Source organism: Mus pahari, chromosome 3 (assembly GCF_900095145.1).
Source record: "Mus pahari chromosome 3, PAHARI_EIJ_v1.1, whole genome shotgun sequence".
NCBI lineage: Eukaryota > Metazoa > Chordata > Mammalia > Rodentia > Muridae > Mus > Mus pahari.
Window position 1 is genome coordinate 110,651,473 of NC_034592.1, and position 17,144 is coordinate 110,668,616.

The 17,144-nt window shown below is 50.3% G+C and overlaps 1 protein-coding gene across 3 annotated transcripts in view; it reads right to left on the minus strand.

Moving 5' to 3' along the window:
- Kcnip3 (potassium voltage-gated channel interacting protein 3) overlaps nt 1–17,144 on the minus strand; it is a 64,971-nt gene that overhangs the window by 21,786 nt on the left and 26,041 nt on the right. The window contains exon 1 of one of the 3 annotated variants that reach the window (XM_021192308.2): nt 3,769–4,264. The exons of the other annotated variants lie outside the window; for them this stretch is intronic. Within the exon in view, the coding sequence (XP_021047967.1) occupies nt 3,769–3,871 (103 nt within the window). The 5' untranslated portion in view covers nt 3,872–4,264. Of the gene's footprint in view, nt 1–3,768; nt 4,265–17,144 lie in introns of those variants that run through there. 3 annotated transcript variants of the gene reach the window in all.

Below are 17,144 nucleotides of genomic sequence, written 5' to 3' on the forward strand. Positions count from 1 at the left end.
CCCCCCCATGCCCCAGTGGCAGCCCTCCCTTCTATTCCTTGACCACCTCTCACAGCAAGCTCTAGCTGTCCTTCCTTGGACTCAGAGCCTACCCACTTGCTGTATCCCTCCAGGATGGCTGCGAATGCCTCCAGTAGGACCGGGCACGGCCCCCGTGGCCCCACATACACTAAATGCTCTCCTGCTGAGCTATATCCTCCGTCCGTTTTTAACTTTTTATTTTGAGACAGAGTCTCATCAAGTTGCTTGGTCTGGCTTTCAACTGAGTATAACCTAGGGAGTCACTGACGTTCCAACCTTTGCCTCCCCTGATGCTGGGTTTATAAGTCTGACCTACTAGGCCTGCCTGGATGTTCATGTCTAACAACCCTAGGGGATGTTCCTGCCACTGGCATGGGACACACTGAGAAACCATGACTGCTTATCCTTGTAGGCCTTGTGCCTTCGAGGTTAACCCTGCCTGCCTCTGAGAGTCCAGACCTCTCTAAGAATAAAAGGCAATGTTCCTAAAGGGGAACGTGCCTAGAGACCTCAGGCACTGAATGCCTGCGGTGGACATACTAGGCGTGCATTTAAGAGCCCCCTCAGATATTATACCAAACAGCCTCTTTGAGAGCCAATGTCCCACCCAGGCCTGGTGGACAACATATCTACAGTCCCAGGATGGGATGGAGAGGCAGGGAGAGGCAGGAAGATCACAAATTTGGAGCCAGTTTGGGCCACCTAGGGAGACCCTATTTAACACTTTTCCCCCAAAATACCAACCAGTGCCCCAATAACCTGACTGGGCCCCCACATCTTGTTCCTTGCTCCCCATCCAGTCACACGCACCCTCCACTGACACTGAACACACACACCATCTCCCAGCCTCTGTACACTCTGCAGCAGACCCCACCCCTGACACTTAGAAGCCTGTTCATGTCTCCCAGAATCCAGCCTCAGGCTCAGTGGGCAGCAGGGGCTGGAGGCAGAAAGAAGGCCCCGGTTTTCTCTCCCTGTTGGGGAGATTCCCTCATGGAGTCAACAAGTCCTCACTATGCAGCTGTCTGGTCCCAGGCACGGTGGGACTCTAGAGGGCAGCATATAGCCACGCCCCCACGCTGTTGGTGCCAAGCAGAGCCCACTTAAAAAAATGACCAATGCACTCAGGAAGCAGCCTTGTATGTGTGTGGAGCTGTGAGGAAGCCCAGGTGTATGGGAGTTGAGGCTTCTGTGTGGGGGAGGCCAAGAAATACCTCATCAGTACCTCAAAGACACCAGGGATGCAGCAAGCAACTGGGACACCCTCTATCTGTGCCTCAAGCAAGGCTTAGGGAAGAACCTCAGAGAGAGAGTTGGGGCTCCCTGTAGAACTGAATGTCAGCCAGGGAAAGCTACCAACCCAGAGATGCTTTTCTAACTTCAGGGCTTTTATGGACTTGCCAGGCCCAGAACCTACATGCCAGACATCACTTACACAAATTCTAGCCCCTCAGCCCAGCCTGTGCTGGGTCCTGGTCCCAGGGCCCGTTCATGACCTTCTGAAAAGCTCCAGGCTCTTCAGTTCCTACCAGTCCCGAAGGACTCGCCGCTCTGGTTTCTTACGGATGAAAACCACGGAGGCTCAGAGAAGAGAAGAGCTATGGCCCATTGCACATGCGCACATGTGTCCCGGACACGGACCTGGTGCACCGGCCACCTTTCACCCCAGCAGCAAGCAGAACAGCTCCTCCCCAGTCAGATGGCTGGCCTCGGGCTCTTCACAGCACATCGGATGCTCCCTTAGCTGCCGCCTGCCACTAGGTGCTTCTGGCTCTCAGCTGGCACCACTCCCCATCAACACAGAACATCTAGAACTTACAACTCCCACCCCCACCCCCCTGCTCTGACCCAAGCATTGGGGGAGGGGAAAGTTGTCTCCACTGAAGAAATGTGTTAAACCCTGAATTATTTCTGTTCTTACGAGTAACCACCCCCTTGCTGGTGGTGATCGAATAATACTGATCTAGCAGGGTACTGACCATGGAAGCCTGACATGGACCTTGGGGGCGGGGGGAGCAGGAGTTAAGTCATCAGGCCCAATTTACAGATGGTGCTGTGGAGACTTGGCGCGGTTAAGGGGCTTTATAGTTTGTGAGGATGACAGGATCCCCTCTCAGGCCTCACTGTCTCAGGCTGTGTGTTCCCCCACCTGCGTCAAGACTCCATAACTCCCAAAGGCACACGTGGGATAGAAAAGTAGGGTGTTCTGAGTTTTGAAGGGGGCCGGTTAGCAGGTCAAACACACCATACACTGTCTTAGGAATACTGTCCACCTTATAACGACAGTTCTCCTGAGAACTCACAAAGTCAAACTTCAGACTGCCCCACACCTTGGCAGAAGTGACCTTTGCAGTGTTATGGAAACGAGGCTGACTGGTGTTTCTGGGCATGAGCAGGGATGAAGGTCCAAGAAGGCCTGGGAAGCAGGGATTTGCAATGGAATGGTCATGGCTTCCTGGCCATCATACTACATACTCTCCAGGCTTCCAAAGGAGGTGGCAGAAGGTGACAGAAGGACAGGAAATCTTCTGGAGGTATGCAAACCCCTGTCCACCCTTGCTGGGACCCCAAGCACCCTCACATTGGTCCCCACCGAACTCAGTGCCAGAGTCTATCTCCAGCCAGGCAAGTTTGGGCAACTCTCCTGCCCACTAGAGCCTAAGCGCTCAAGGTGGTGGTGGTTTAAGCTACTATTTCTCTCTGGTCCTCATTTGCAGATTTAGAAAAGAGGAACGAGGGAGCCCATGGCGTCTGTGGGGCCCGTGTGGTGATAAGTTTCTAGGAAAGGACCAACTCTGCCCCTCAGGAACAGAGCAGGGCTATGCCTTGCGTCCTGGACTGCCCTTTCCGGCCCTCATCAGCCCTTTGCAGGGGGTTGGGACACATTCCGGTGTCCAAGAGGATGCTAGGCAGCTCAGAGACAGGCGCAACCTCCCTCCCCCAGCCTCTGGGTTCCATTCTCAAGAACTGGGGCCTGGCAAGGTCGTGAAAGTGCTGAACCAGCAGGATACTCATGGATACTAGGTGACCTGCAGCCAGCCCCTTTCTCTCAGCTCTGAGGAGCAGGACTACGCCTGAACCTTTGGCACAGCTGGAGACGGTGTTCCCTTCTCTTAGCCCAACTATTTGTCCAGAGACAGTCCCTCCTTCTAACCTGCTCAGAAGTGGTAGAGTCCTGCAGTTGATATTCATGTCGGAGAATATTTGTCAGGGGTCTCAAAGAGATGGTCAGGACCGATTTAAGAATAGTCTGCTTTCTCTTGTTAATATTTTATTAGTACAGAAATGTGGCTGCGGATTTGGTTACTGATCTTAGGGACAGGAGTTCTGCGTGGAGACAGGGAACTGGACACCAGATGGAAGGCGAAAGGGACAGTTTCAACACTGGCAAAGGTCTCAAACCTTTTTTTTTTTTTTTTTTTTTTTACGGGTCCCGGGTTTTTCCCAGCCCCTACCCCCTGGCCCCCCTGCCTCTCCCGGGCGGCCCAAGCCAAAGGTAGCTCGGACTCTCAAGCCTAGGTCAGCTAGGAATGCTCGCTCAAGATGTCACCCTGCGCATCCCTCCCATCTACGCCAAAGCTGCAGTCCAGTTTGGTCCGTTCAGCCCGAGCTCTCTCTGCCCTCTAGGTCCAAGACCCAGCCCTCCCCAGCCAGGAGGGGGCGGCGTCTGAGCCGAGGCAGCTATCCTTCTACCGACCCCTGGCTTCCCCGGGAAGAGCCACAGAGGGGCGGGCGGCCACATGTTACCTTCCATGGACATGGGTTCCAAGATGCCGAACTGCTTGAGGACGGCAATGAACAGCAGCACCACCACGGCCATGGCGCACAGCTCCATACCCTGAATCCCCATGGCGAGCGCGGCTGGGACCCGGGCGCACCCCTCCGCCTTGCGCTGCCTGGAGGCGCCGGGGCCGGAGCCTCCCGCCCGGCCTCAGGGGCGGCGGCTCACATGCCCCGGGCAGGCGGGGCTACGGGTGTTTGGTGGGGACGGGACCCCGTTGAGGAGAAAGCGGCAGTGAGCAGAACCGGTCGTGATGCTGGAGCCCCGGCTCAACTTTCCAAATTAGCCACCAAACTTCGAGGCGCGGCGGCGGCTGCAGCGTGGGGCGCAGCTCCTGGGATCAGTGTGAGCCAGCAGCGCCCCCATTCCCCATACGGGGCACCACGACTTTGCCGCCCCCAGTCCTGCCCCGAGGGCTCGGGGCCACACAGGCGGGGGGTCCCGGGAGCTCCTGGCCGCCCCAGGCTCCATCGCGGCTCCCCGCGCGCTCATTGGCCTAGGCGCAGCGACCACTCTGGGACTCGTCCCTTGCGGCCCCTCCTTGCCAGCCCAGGAAGAGGCGGGAGGGACGAGGCCCCGCCCTATACGGTCCAGCTCCAGACTGAACCTGGCGTGTCGCCACCGCTCCCCCGCCAGCCTCGGGGAGGCCGCGCGGTCTGCGGTTTCCCCACCCGCTGGAAGGAGCCGGTGCTCAGGAGGAGGGGCGCAGTGGCCAAACTCCCTGCAAGAGTCAGTGGGAGAGGTGCGGAGGATCCGGGAAGCCCTGAGTCTCCGGGATGTTTCCTGCGACTCAGCCCACAGTTTGAGATTCAACTTGATCCCGATCCACCCATCTTTGAAGATGGAGAAGTTGGTATTCAGCGTACGCCAGTTCTGGAAACCTGCTTGCGCTCCCGAGGCCTTAGGAGGAAGCTCTGGCTTTGGCACTGAAACCTACTGAACTGAGTTCAGATTCTGACTCCTGTATGACTTTGGTCGAGTACTCAGACATTCAGCTTTTTTCATAGAGAGCCGATATGCCTTTTTGGATGTCGGGAAGGTCTAAACTACTGCTGAGAGCTGTGCTAATTAGTTTGTGGGTGTATTTCTTCTCTTAGGGCACTGGGTAGGGCCAAGGAAATAGCGGAAAGGAAGGAGGAGGGAGGGGAGGGCGGGGAGTGGCAGGGCGGGGTCGAGATGCTCCAGGCTGCGAAGCGCCTTCGCGTGCTGGGCGCAGTGCTGACTCTCTGCTGCCCCCCAGCGGGCGCAGCGCGCCTCGGGAGTCCCCACCAACCCCAGAGGGACCTGGTGGGAAGTGCTGCCGCCGCCAATCCCAACCCCTTGCTATTTTAGCAGAAGGGGAAATTGAGATCCGCTTCACGCCTAAGGGCGCTGTTCCCACCCCCAGCCCGAACAACCTCAGATTGCCTTTAGGAGCTTACGAACTACTCGCCTATTTATTCAAAGAGCATCAACACAGTGTTTAGTCCTAGGCGCAGTGTTTAGTCCTCAGGAGGGGATGGAAACCCTAGCAGAGAGCCCCTGTGCCCACCCCACCTGCGTCGGAGCGCACATATCTAGGCCATGCTGTTGTATATATTTAAAGAGTTCCTACAGTGGGCATTCCTCATCTTCCGTTTTATAGACAAGGAAACTGAGGCCCGGGGATGGGGTAAATTACTCAAGGGGGGGGGGGTCACAGGCTCACTAATTTAACCGGTTTAATTAAAAGCCAGAGTTTGGGCGAGAATTTTAAGGAGCTGTAAGCGAACGGCTTTTAGTTCAGGTTAATCCGGCTGTAGTCTCCATTGATCAAGGCCAGAAAGGTAGGCAGAGAGGAGGAAATCACCAGACAGCTCTGCTGAAGAACTCGACTCGCTAAAATGTTTTTTTTTGTTTTTGTTTTTAAAAAAGGCCAGAAGGTCAAAGGTCTCCTGCGCTCTATAAATTACACACTTAAGAACCAAGAAATACCCAGTCCATGCCTCAGTTTCCATATGGAGTCAAAGTCCTGATAGACACCCCAGAGTCATTACCTCTGTAAGCCTCAGTTCCCCTATAAAATGGGGGCGGTGACTAGCCTCTCTGAAGTCTCATAAAAGATCGACTGAGACTACTGGTGGCACCTGAGTGGGCTCCGATCCCCTCGCCCAATGGTTTACACTCAGCCCAGCTGTGCAGGAAGACAGCTATATCAGATGAGGCAGAGAATCCAGCGTACATGGGAAGCAGTCCCTCAGAGCCTCCTGATGCTGGCACCCACCGCTACCTCCCTGCCTCAATTTCCCTTGTGCTCCTGAGCATCTTCAGATGCCAGTGTAAGCGTCAGTGGCTGCTCATAAGCACTGAGCTATAAGCAAGTCATCGATCCCCTGGCTGTGCGGCGTAAAATATTAACGACGCCTAAGTGGATCCGAGGCTCAAGAGCTCAGTAGCCCCGCGGTATGAACAGCCTGGGCTTCAGGCCTAATGGATGGAAGTGGACTCCCCAGGTCGCTCCGAGTTGGGCCTCGCGTGTAACCTAGGTCCACTGACGCTAGGTGACAGTTCTCTCACATCCTTCTTCCCTAGACTCAGCGCTCAAGTGGCTTCTCTTAGCTAGCAAGTCAGGCCACGCCCTCTGGCGGGCCACGCCCCCAGGGGCTGTCCGCTTTGGCTAGTAGTTATCCCTCTCCTGTTCCCGCGCCTGCTGCCGCTTGTTGGGAAGCACTTGTATAGCCTTTGGGGAAAGGATGAGAGGGCCAAGGTACAGGGAGGGTATGGGGTGGGGAATATCTGTAGGTGAAGATGAGGGAGCTACGGAGAGCAGCAGCCCATGCTTCCTAAAGAAGGCAGAGGGGCAGAGCTCACTTGAAGGCCTCAGGATGTATAGGGTACTCAGGGGTGTGTGAAAGCCTGGCCTGGTTTAGAGAGTTATCAGACTGGCTGGCTGAAATTCAAAGAGGTTGCACTTGAGGTCATAGTGTCCTTTTGGCCTGGGATATTGAAGCTGCTTCTTTGATGCTGTCTCCAAGAAGCCTACTAAGATGACACCAGCCCTGCTTGGTGGCCCTCCCTGAACTCCCTCTGCTTCGTGTCTGGCCTGTCTCCACCTCCTATGTCTCTGTCTCTTATTTCTCACACAACTCCTGCTGTTAGTTTTCCAAGGCTGGAAGTTTGACTGACATGACATGCTATTTCCTGCTCCAGACACCAAGCTAGCCCAGACTCCAAAGATTCTGACTCTTGCAGGTCTTGACCAGGGCCATCTCAGGACCCATTCCCTGGGGACAGCTCAGTAACAGACTGGTCCCAGCTGTCCCAGGAACAGGGTTCCGTTAGCTCTAGTTCATTGTACTGGGCAGAGCAGGCATTGTTCAATGAGTTGTTCTTATGCTTCACGGGAACTAAGCTGCCCGGGCGTGGGGTCCCACAAGCAAAAGGTACTTCACATGTGATGTCCTGGGTGTGTCACACCCAAAGCTGACCTCTTCATCCCCTCCAGCCTGTGCCTCTCCAGTCTTCCTCCCTTCCCATGCCATCCCCTTCCCATCTACCTCTGTGCTCTGGCACCATGCCTCCATTGCTCTCTGCTCTACCCAGCAGCTCAGCCACACCCCTCCCCTCCCTCCTGGACTCCCAACCTAGATCCCCAACCCCTCCCAGCCACACTGCTCCAATCAGCCACCAAAGCCACCATCTCAAGATGGCCATGGGGTTCTGTCTGTTTTACATTTAACCCTCTGACTGTGGCTGTGCCTCAACAAAGGCCATGTTTGCTTGCTCACCATCCCCATTCAGACTTGGTAACTGCACCAGGATTGCATTTGCCATTTGCCAGGCTCTTTGCTCCTGAAGCCACAGGACGGTGGTTTTGGAGATCTGAATGGAACTGGTCTGTGGCCTGACTCCTCTGTTTCCCTCTGTGCTGCCTTCTAGCATGGACAGCTCGGGTTGGATGCGACCTGGACCACAAGAGCCCTACAGTGACTCCTACTTTGGAGTCACTGGGCACCCTGAGGTGTCAACAAGGAGCCTGAGAATGCTGTTCCCTGGGGAGATAAGAGGAAAGAGGAAAGCAACAGTGGCTGTTGTGTACCTGGATCCAGCTGTACCTGATAGCACTTTCTTACTCAGTTATATGAGCCAGGAATCCCACCAGTTAGTGCTTAAGCCAACAACTTGAGTTGGGTTGCTGTTACTTGTAACCAAGAGAATCCTAATTAATACATTACTTATTAGTTATGGAGGCCAGACTCTCAAAAAAGGGGGGGGGACCAGCAAGAATACAGAACTGGAGGTCTAGGGCTCAGAGAGATGAGCATTGATGCTCAGCTGCCTCCTCCTCTCTTTTTTATTTAGTCAAGGCCCTCAGTGCTTAGGATGCTGCTGCCCACACTCAGGGTGGGTCTCCCCTCAGTTAAATCTCTGGAAACCCAGGCACATTCACAGGTGTGTCTCCCAGGTAATTCCCAATCCAGCCCCGTTGACAAGGAAGGTGACCCAGCACAGCACAGTAGGTGAGCCTCCCTTCTCTCTCTCTCTCTCTCTCTCTCTCTCTCTCTCTCTCTCTCTCTCTCTCTCTCTGTGTGTGTGTGTGTGTGTGTGAACACACACACACACAAGTTGAAGAAGGGCCTCAGGCATGCAGCTCAGTCACAATGAAGTCCAGGGGAAAGAAAGACAGAGCCACAGGAAGAAAGGATCTCAACTGACAGCTGCACAGGACAGGGCCCCAAGACACCAGCGATGCTCATTTGAGTGTTCAGGTAGAAAAGCCAATGCAGTGTGTGTGTGTGTGTGTGTGTGTGTGTGTGTGTGTGTGTGTGTACATGCCATAGCATATATGTGGAGGACAGAGGACAATTGTCAAGAGTTGGTTCTCTCTTTCCACCATGTGGGACTGAACTCAGGTGATTAAAGTCTTGGCAGCAAGCACCTTTACTGACTGAGACATGATGCCAGCCCTAAATCTATCTATCTATCTATCTATCTATCTATCTATCTATCTATCTATCTATCTATCTATCTATCTATCTATCTATCTATCCATCCATCCATCCATCCATCCATCCATCCATCCATCTATCTATCTATCTATCTATCTATCTATCTATCTATCTATCTATCTATCTATATTTTACCATTTCTTGGTACCTCAACCCTCTTGAACATGGGGAAGGAGTACATAAGCAACGGAGAGTCTGGCAGCAGCCTTAGCTCAGGACTGAAAGCCCCCCTCAGATCTACACAGACTCCACACTGTAGCTCTCTAAGAGCACTGGAACAGCAGTGAGCACAGTGATCCTTGTGAGAAGGGAGCACATGAAAAGAACCCAGCATTTATTTCATCATTTCACTCAGTATACTGCCCTAAATGATGGTGCTCAAAACTGCCTCGTGCTGGTGTTCACAGATGGAGGAAATAGATCAGAGTGCAGGGGTGGTCTGAGAGGTTGGGATCCAGGGAAGGAGGGAACCACAGAGTCATGGGATGGATGATAAATGTCTCCTGAAAGGCTCATGTGCTAAAACTATGATTGCTTGTCTGTGGTGCTATTGGGAGGCAATGGGACATTTAGGAGGTGGGGCTTCACTGGACAAAGTTATGCCTGTCTTTGTTAGGGAGTCTATTGCTGTGAAGAGACACCATGACGGCAGCGACTCTTAACTGGGGTTAGCTTACAGCTCAGATGTTTAGTTCACTGTTATTGTAGGGAGTATGGCAGCATGCAGGCAGATGTGGTGCTAGAGAAGTGGCTGAGGGTTCTACAGATGGATCAGCAGGCAGCCAGTCTGGGTCTGACCTGAGCATTTGAAGCCTCAAAGCCCAATAGGCCCCGAATCTGACAACTCTAAAAACAAAACTCAACATTTTGTTTTGTTTTTTTTTTCTTTAATGTTTTTAAAATTGAGACAAGATCTTGTAGAGCTCAGGTTAGCCTTGAACTCCTGATCTTTCTGCCTCTATCTCCCAAATGCTGGGATGATAGGCACGTGCCAGCATGCCTCATCTATGTAGCAGTTGTGCATATACTATATACATATTGTGCATATACTTTTACAATTGAGTTACACTCCCAGCCCAACATTTACTGTGTGTGTATGTGTGTGTGTGTGTGTGTGTGTGTGTGTGTGTGTGTGTGTGTGTGCATGCCTGTGTGAAGTGAATTTATGAAAGCCAGATGTTAGGTGTCTTCATCTAATGCTTTCCGCAGTGGTTTTTGAAACAGGGCATCTCACTAAACATGGAGTTGACAATTTCAGCTAGGCTGGCTGCCCAGAAAGCCTCTGGGACCCACCTGTCTGTCTCCACGGTGACGGGGTGATTGTCAGCTCTCATGTGGATGCTGGAGATCTAAATGTAGCTCATCATGCTTCTTCAGCAAGCACTATGCCCAGCAAACTCTCTCACCAGAATCCCACCGCCCAAAAAACCCTCCTCAGTCTTTATAGGGGAGTAACTGAATACCAGACCTCTTAACAAATCACAGTACCCAGCATATAACGGAAGATCTCTAGTGGTGAGGATGAAAAAGTATCGGATCATGATGTCTGCTCAGAACCCAGAGATGACCAGGCTGTTGGAGCTAAGCAGAAAAGGGCTTCAAAATAGCAGATCAGTATGTCACATCAAATTGGAGCTCTGGAGGACAAACTCTGGACTGTCTCTATCTGTTATTGTGAGTGTCCCTTAGAGGCTCATGTGGTGAAGACTGACTCCCCAGCTCATGGCACTACTAAGTGGCAGAGATCTGGGGATATAGTTCAAAGGTAGAGCACCTGCCTAGCATGTGTGAGAGACCCCAGGTTCTCGATCCCTAGCCTTCTAACACCTCTCCCACATACCAAGTAGCAGAATCGTTAGAAAATAGGGCCTAGTGGAAGGAAATTAGGTCACTGGGGGATGAGGGATGTCCGCATTTGGACTGTGACACACACTCTTCCTTTTGCTCCTTGGCTCTCTTGAGGCCTCCTCTGCCATAGGCTCTGGCCGTGACCCACAGTGCCACCACAAACCCCAAATGACAGGGCCTAGAGACCATGGACTCAAATCTACAAAACTGTGAGCCAACCAAACCTTTTCCCTCACCAAGTCACCACAGTGCTTTGTTGTAGTAATAGAAAGCTGACTAGCATTGTTTCACTATCTCTGAACACCTCATGCAAAATGCTGAGATTCAAAACCCCGAAAAGAACCCAGAAAACATCACCTGGAGCAGGATATGACATAGCTGGACGTGTGCTTAGATCACTACTCAGCCAAGAATAATAATAAAAAAAAGATATCAGGAAAACTAGAGGAAACTAGAGAGTATAAACACAAGTAAAAGAAGAAGAGAATAACACAAAAGGCATGAGACAAAATGATGTCAGTTGTAAATCCAGCCACTAGGGGTTATAGTAAATGTAAGTGGACTAAAATGAATGGAAGAAAAGTACAAATGAATATGAGATTTAAAGAAAAAAAAGGTAAAGCCTAATAAATGTATAGTTGGAGTCCCAGGAGAAAAGAACAAAAGCAAAACTAAACAAAAAACTAGAAAAAATACTAACAGAATTTGAAGACATTTTCAGAAATGTTTCAAAGATATCAAATGTATTGAATGAGCTGAACGAATCCCAATCAGGAGAAAGAAGAAGAACCAGAATTAGGCACAGCAAATAAGAGAAACCAGAATGCAGTAGACTAACGGTCTTGAAAATGCTCAAGGAAGGAAGGAAATGTAAATGGCCAACTTAGAGTGTTTTCCAGATGAGGACAGTGCCAGGCACGGTGGTGCATGCCTGCAGTCCTGCTGCTCAGGAGAGGCAGACAGAATGATGAGGAGTCTAAGGTCAGCCTCAGCTATGAGAAGCGCGTTATCAAAACACAACAGAAGCAGGAGGAGGGGCAGAACATTAGTCCTGTCCTGGCTCCATCGTGTGCCCAAGGCTTTCTTTTTTCTGTTTTGTTTTTGTTTTTTGTTTTTGGTGGGTGGAGGGGAGGAGGGTCAAGACCTGGTTCCTTTCTGTATCCTTGGCTGGGGTTAAAGGCATGAGCCACCAACATCCAGCTTTTTGTTTTCAAGACAGGGTCTTTCTGTGTAGTGCCCCCCTACCCCCTCCCATCTGCTCCACTGTCCCTACTTGATCTGTAGACCAGGCTGGCCTTGAACTTAGACATCTGCCTGCCTCTGCCTCCCCAGTGCTGGGATTGAAGGTGTGTGCCCCGCTACCCTGTCCGAGGATTTCTATTCCAGGGATAGACAGGGTCAACAGTCTTTATTCTCTGTAAAGCAGCTGGAGCCAGCTCTTCATCCTTCAGCATTTCCTCAAGATTAGGAAGAAAGAAATAGTAAGTGGGGAATGAGATAGGAATAGGAACACTCACAGGGACAGGAGACGCAGGCTTGTTATCTTCCTTTATCAACAATGTACACACCTTGTTATTTGAAGAACCTGACAGGTAGCAAGATAATGTTGCATTTCCCCAGAAGCAAGCTGGACATTGGTCTGTATATTAAGTGGGGGAAACCCTCTAAACTCATGAGAAAACTCTTTTCTAAAGCCATCTTCATTTTTAGAATTGTATTTTATTTTTATTTTGCCTCAGGAAGTAAGAGATGAGTGGTTCTTAAATGATTCTGATTTCTTTGATTCTTATGGCTAAGAAGGATTTTGAAGGCCTGAGAAATCTGAGTGACTTGGCTATGTAGGCATATCCCCAAATATCATTGTGGCTCTAGTGACATTGTTGTCGTTTAGAGGAGAGTCCTCTCATAGTCCTGTGTCCTAGCTAACATTATCTATTAAGTATTAACTTGACACAGCCTGAGAAGGTAATCCAGTTAGGGGATTTCCTTGATGGTTAATTGATGTATGAGAACCCAGCCCTCTGTGAGTGGTGGCATTCCCTAGGCAGATAGCTGTATAAGAAAGATACATCTGGGTGATGGTGATGCCAGTTTTTAATCACAGATCTCCAGAGGCAGAGGCAGGCACATCTCTGTGAGTTCAAGGTCAGCCTGATCTACAGAGTGAGTTCCAGGACAGCCAGGAAAAAAGTCAAAGACAAGAAACAAAACAAAACAAACAAAAAGAAAGAAAGAAAGAAAGAAAAGAAAAGAAGAAAAGAAGAGAGTCATAAGAATAAGCTAGTGAGCAAAGCCAGCTATCAGTATTTTTCCATGGTTTCTGTTTCAAATTCCTGCCCTGACTTCACTTAATGATGACCTGTGACCTGGAAGTGTAAGACGAAGTAAACCCTTTCCTCCAAAGTCACAGTGGTCTTTGTTTGTTTGTTTGTTTGTTTTTGTTTTATCACAGCAACAGAGAAGAAACAAAAGCAGCCAGTGTCCTGTTTGACTGTCCCTTGGACAGAGGATGGCTTTACCTGTCTCCATCCCCAGTAAGATGAAGTCAGCCTCCATCTATCCCTCATGAGAGCAAACATTTCTAAACAGGCAATAGAAGGAGGGACATGAAATCAGCTTGTCCCCTGGTCCCTGTGGTGATGAACTTTCCCATTATCTTTCACACGAAGAACATTTCATGTAGGGCAGCTAAGCAGCTCCAATATGACAGGGTCAGGGCAACCACCCTTGCTTTCTCACCAACTTCACTTTGAACCCAAGTTTGTACAACGCTCACCATGTTGGTCTGTGAGTTTCTTTGGGTAAATTTCTGTTTCTTGAGTGAAGTGGGCTTTCCCATCTCTTTGCTGGTTATAGGACATGGTAATGATCAGAAGGGAGATCAGAGCCAGAGTGACCTGGGCTGCAGAGCTCCCCGTCTTCAGAGTTGGGGAAGCACTCACTCCTTAGTCCTTTCAGAATGCATCCCTGCCTGCCCCAGAGTTCTGTAGAGGTCAGGCTAGTGTTAGCCAGTACAGTGTTATTCTAACCCCCATGAATCCGGGCCAGAGCCCTGAGCACAGAAGATGCGGAGGAAGCTTCACTGGCTGGCTCAGAGTTAGCTTGTTGCCTCTGGCATTCCTCCTAGTCACACATCGCCATCAATCTTCAAGATGATGACACTGACACAAAGTGCTCTCAAGCCCCAGCCTTGTGCTGATCTGTGAAGATGTCCAAGAGACAAGTATTTGGTTGTTGGAACTAAAGCTGAGGGCCCAGGGGTGTCGTGGGGAATTTCCACCCGGGATGCTTGCTGCCAGCATCTCCACCCCCGTGGTGTCCTCTGACAGCTCAGTGAGGTATGCCTAAGTACAGATGTCCTGCATCAGCTGGAGGCAGCAAACAAAACCTCAGGCTCTTACACACGGAGATGTCAGAGAGTGCACTAGGGGTGAGCGAGCCTTAGGTGTGGTCCTCATCCCTGGCCCTCAGTGAGCTGAGGAGCCTCCAGCTCCAGTGTCCTATCCTCTCTGAGCCCAAGGCCATGTGGAAGTTAGACAATAATGGTAGTGGTGACAGATCCAGTTTGCTTGCCTAATGTTTGTATATCCCAGATGTAGTCCTAGGAACACATATACAAAATATCAGGTAGCAGCCATGGTCTTATTCACACCTGTCCTGGGACTTGCCTTAAGCTGTCTCCAGAAGCGACAGGCTTGGATGATCATGCTCAGAGATGTGCCTCGAAAATACTCAGCATCCCTCTCCCCAACTTTCTTCAGAGGGTAGGGGAGCCACCAGTGGGACTTACAAAGCCATTAGGGAAGTAGAGAGAAGACACTTCGTGAAATCTAGAGGGGAGATGGTTTTAAATTCTCTCCATCTAGTAAGACATATGATTCCAGGACCTTACCTTAGCATACACAGGTATTCCTTTAACAGATAATCCCTGGATTTTCTCCCGGTGTCTACCAGATACAGCACTAAAGATGGCAGACCCAGCCCTGGCCCCAGAGGAGTGATTTCACTCCAGAGGGGACTGGCCATTAACCAGTCATAACTGGAAATGATTTGTTTGTGACAGAGAAGGTAGAAGAAGCTGCTGTTAACAGGGGGCTAGAGGAGGTTCATAGAGGGATATGGAAGATTTCATGCTCAGGGTTGAGGGTCAGGGTTGGCATAAAGGGGATTCCAGGTGCATAGGACAGGGACACAGTGTGAGCAGGGGCAGGCTGGGGACAGAGGTCTCTACTGTAGAGGACAAAGGAAGAGGAAAACAAAAGCCTCTCACAGAGGTCCAGTTGGTTCTATCCCAGGGCCACAGAGCATTCATATGGTCTAGGTATTTCCTTTTTCTTTTTAACGGTCACTCCAATGGCAGTGTGACCAGAGATGTAGCATCTGCTGTCACTCACTGCCACTTGGCTTTCATAGGCCAGATGGAACAAGCAAGCTCTAGCCTGGACTATCAGGTCACACCGCAGTAGAATGGGGACCAGAAAGAGCAGAAGTCTCTCCCCTTCTTGACCAAATCGGTCCTGCAGACTCACTTCACTGGGACATTTAAACAATGTAGCCAGGAAAGAGGGGAGGGAATGCTTGTAATCCCAGCACCCATCAGGCTAAGATGATGATGGCCTCCAGTTTGAGGCCATTCTGTAGTATAATGTGAAACAATGCCCTACCAATGTGTGTTTTTAGGGGGCATGCCACATGCCTCAGAGTGACCCCTTGGAAACAACCAGGTTCTAGGTTGTTCCAGAATCTGGCATCCTTCAGCTGTAGCCTATGTCCCCGCAAGAGCTGGAGAAATTTCAGTTTCTGTCTGTCTGTGGCCTCCTCTGGAAAACACTTCCTTCTTTGGAAAGTAATTGAGAAAGATAACACTGACCTTCCTACACTTGTGTGAATACACGTGCTTGCCCACCTGCACATACAAGTACACATGTGAACTAGTACACACACACACACACACACACACACACACACACACACACACACACACCCCTTTCTTACGGACAGGTCAATGAAACACTTTCCTGTTTTTTCTGAGTTCCCTCAGTCGTTCTTTTAGGCAAAGGTTAAACTGTTTGGCTTTCCTCCATGACTTTAGAATTCTATTTATTTAATTTTAAAGATTTATTTTTATTTTATGGGTGCTTACTTGAATGTGTGTATGTGTGCCACATGTGTCCCTGGTGACTGTGGAAGCCATAAAAGGGCAGCAGATGCTCTGGAGCTAAATGTACAGATAGCTGTGAGCCGCCAGGTGGGTGCTGGGAACCAAACCCAGGTCCTCTGCCAGAGCAGCCAGTGCTCTTAAGCATGAGCCACTTCTCCAGCCCTAGCCTTTGAATTCTTTATGAAAATCTTGCTTTTGCTGCCTTGAGACAGACTGGCTACATAGCACAGGTTGACTTTGACCCTGCTGTGTAGCTCGTGCTGACCCTGAATTGGTGGCTGATTTTTCTGTCTCAGACTCCTAAGTGTTGGGATTGCAGATGTGGGTTACCATACCAGGATCTTAAATTCTTTTTTTTTCTTCATGTTTTTGGCTTTACCTTTTAGTAGAGAATTGGGTAGAATTTCTAGGCTGTCAGAGTCAAGTCCATTAATCCACTTTGCATGGTGATCATTGAGCTGGTTCATGAAATTTTCTACATTTCAACAACTAGACTGTCACTTCCAATATTGTAGACTTTTATTGTAATGTATATAATGTGCTTCAAGGTCTCTAGGGACATTATATTTATTTCAGACTATATTCTTGTATTTATTCTAAATTCTTTTTTTCTTAGTGACTGCCTCTATATGTACCATGTCTTTATCTGGATAAACTTAAGTTGTATTGATGCTGTTTTAAGACAGGGTCTACAGTCCAGACTTGACACCTACTATGTAGCCCAGGCTAGCCTTCATTTCATGACAATACTCTTGCTTTAGCCTCCCAAATGCTAGGCTTATGGGTGTGTCTTTAATGACTTTTGATATGGTTTCCCCTGAGTGTTGGTAGCTTCTAGATACATGTCTGAGTCCTGTTATAAAACTGCCTGTGGCTCTGACGTGGCAGAGGCCGTGGGGGCAGGGTGATAGGTGCTGGGTGCCAACGGCTTACCTTCTGGGACCCACAGAGGTAGAGGCAGGTCTCCCGGCCACATGCTGACTTTCTGACTGTGTTGCTTCTGCTCTCTGTTGTTACCCACATCTGAAGGCTGCAGCTGACTCTGTCACCCTAGTGCTGGGTTTCCTGGTCTCCGTTCAGTGTAAACCCATTATGGGTTCACTCTGTGGATCTTCTCCCCTATTCTGGCCACAGGGTGGGGTGGCACCACTCCCTTGTCCTCGCTAGTTGTTTGATCCATCAATCCTAGGAGCTGGGTGGTACTCTCCAGTGCTTCCTCCATCCAACGCCAACTCCCTCACCCAGTCCATGCCAAGGAGCTGGAGCTCGGTGCCTGTTGCTGTCCTCTGGGTAGATGTGCAATATACAGTTGGCAAGCTGAGTCCTCTCTTTCTCTCTCTCTCTCTCTCTCTCTCTCTCTCTCTCT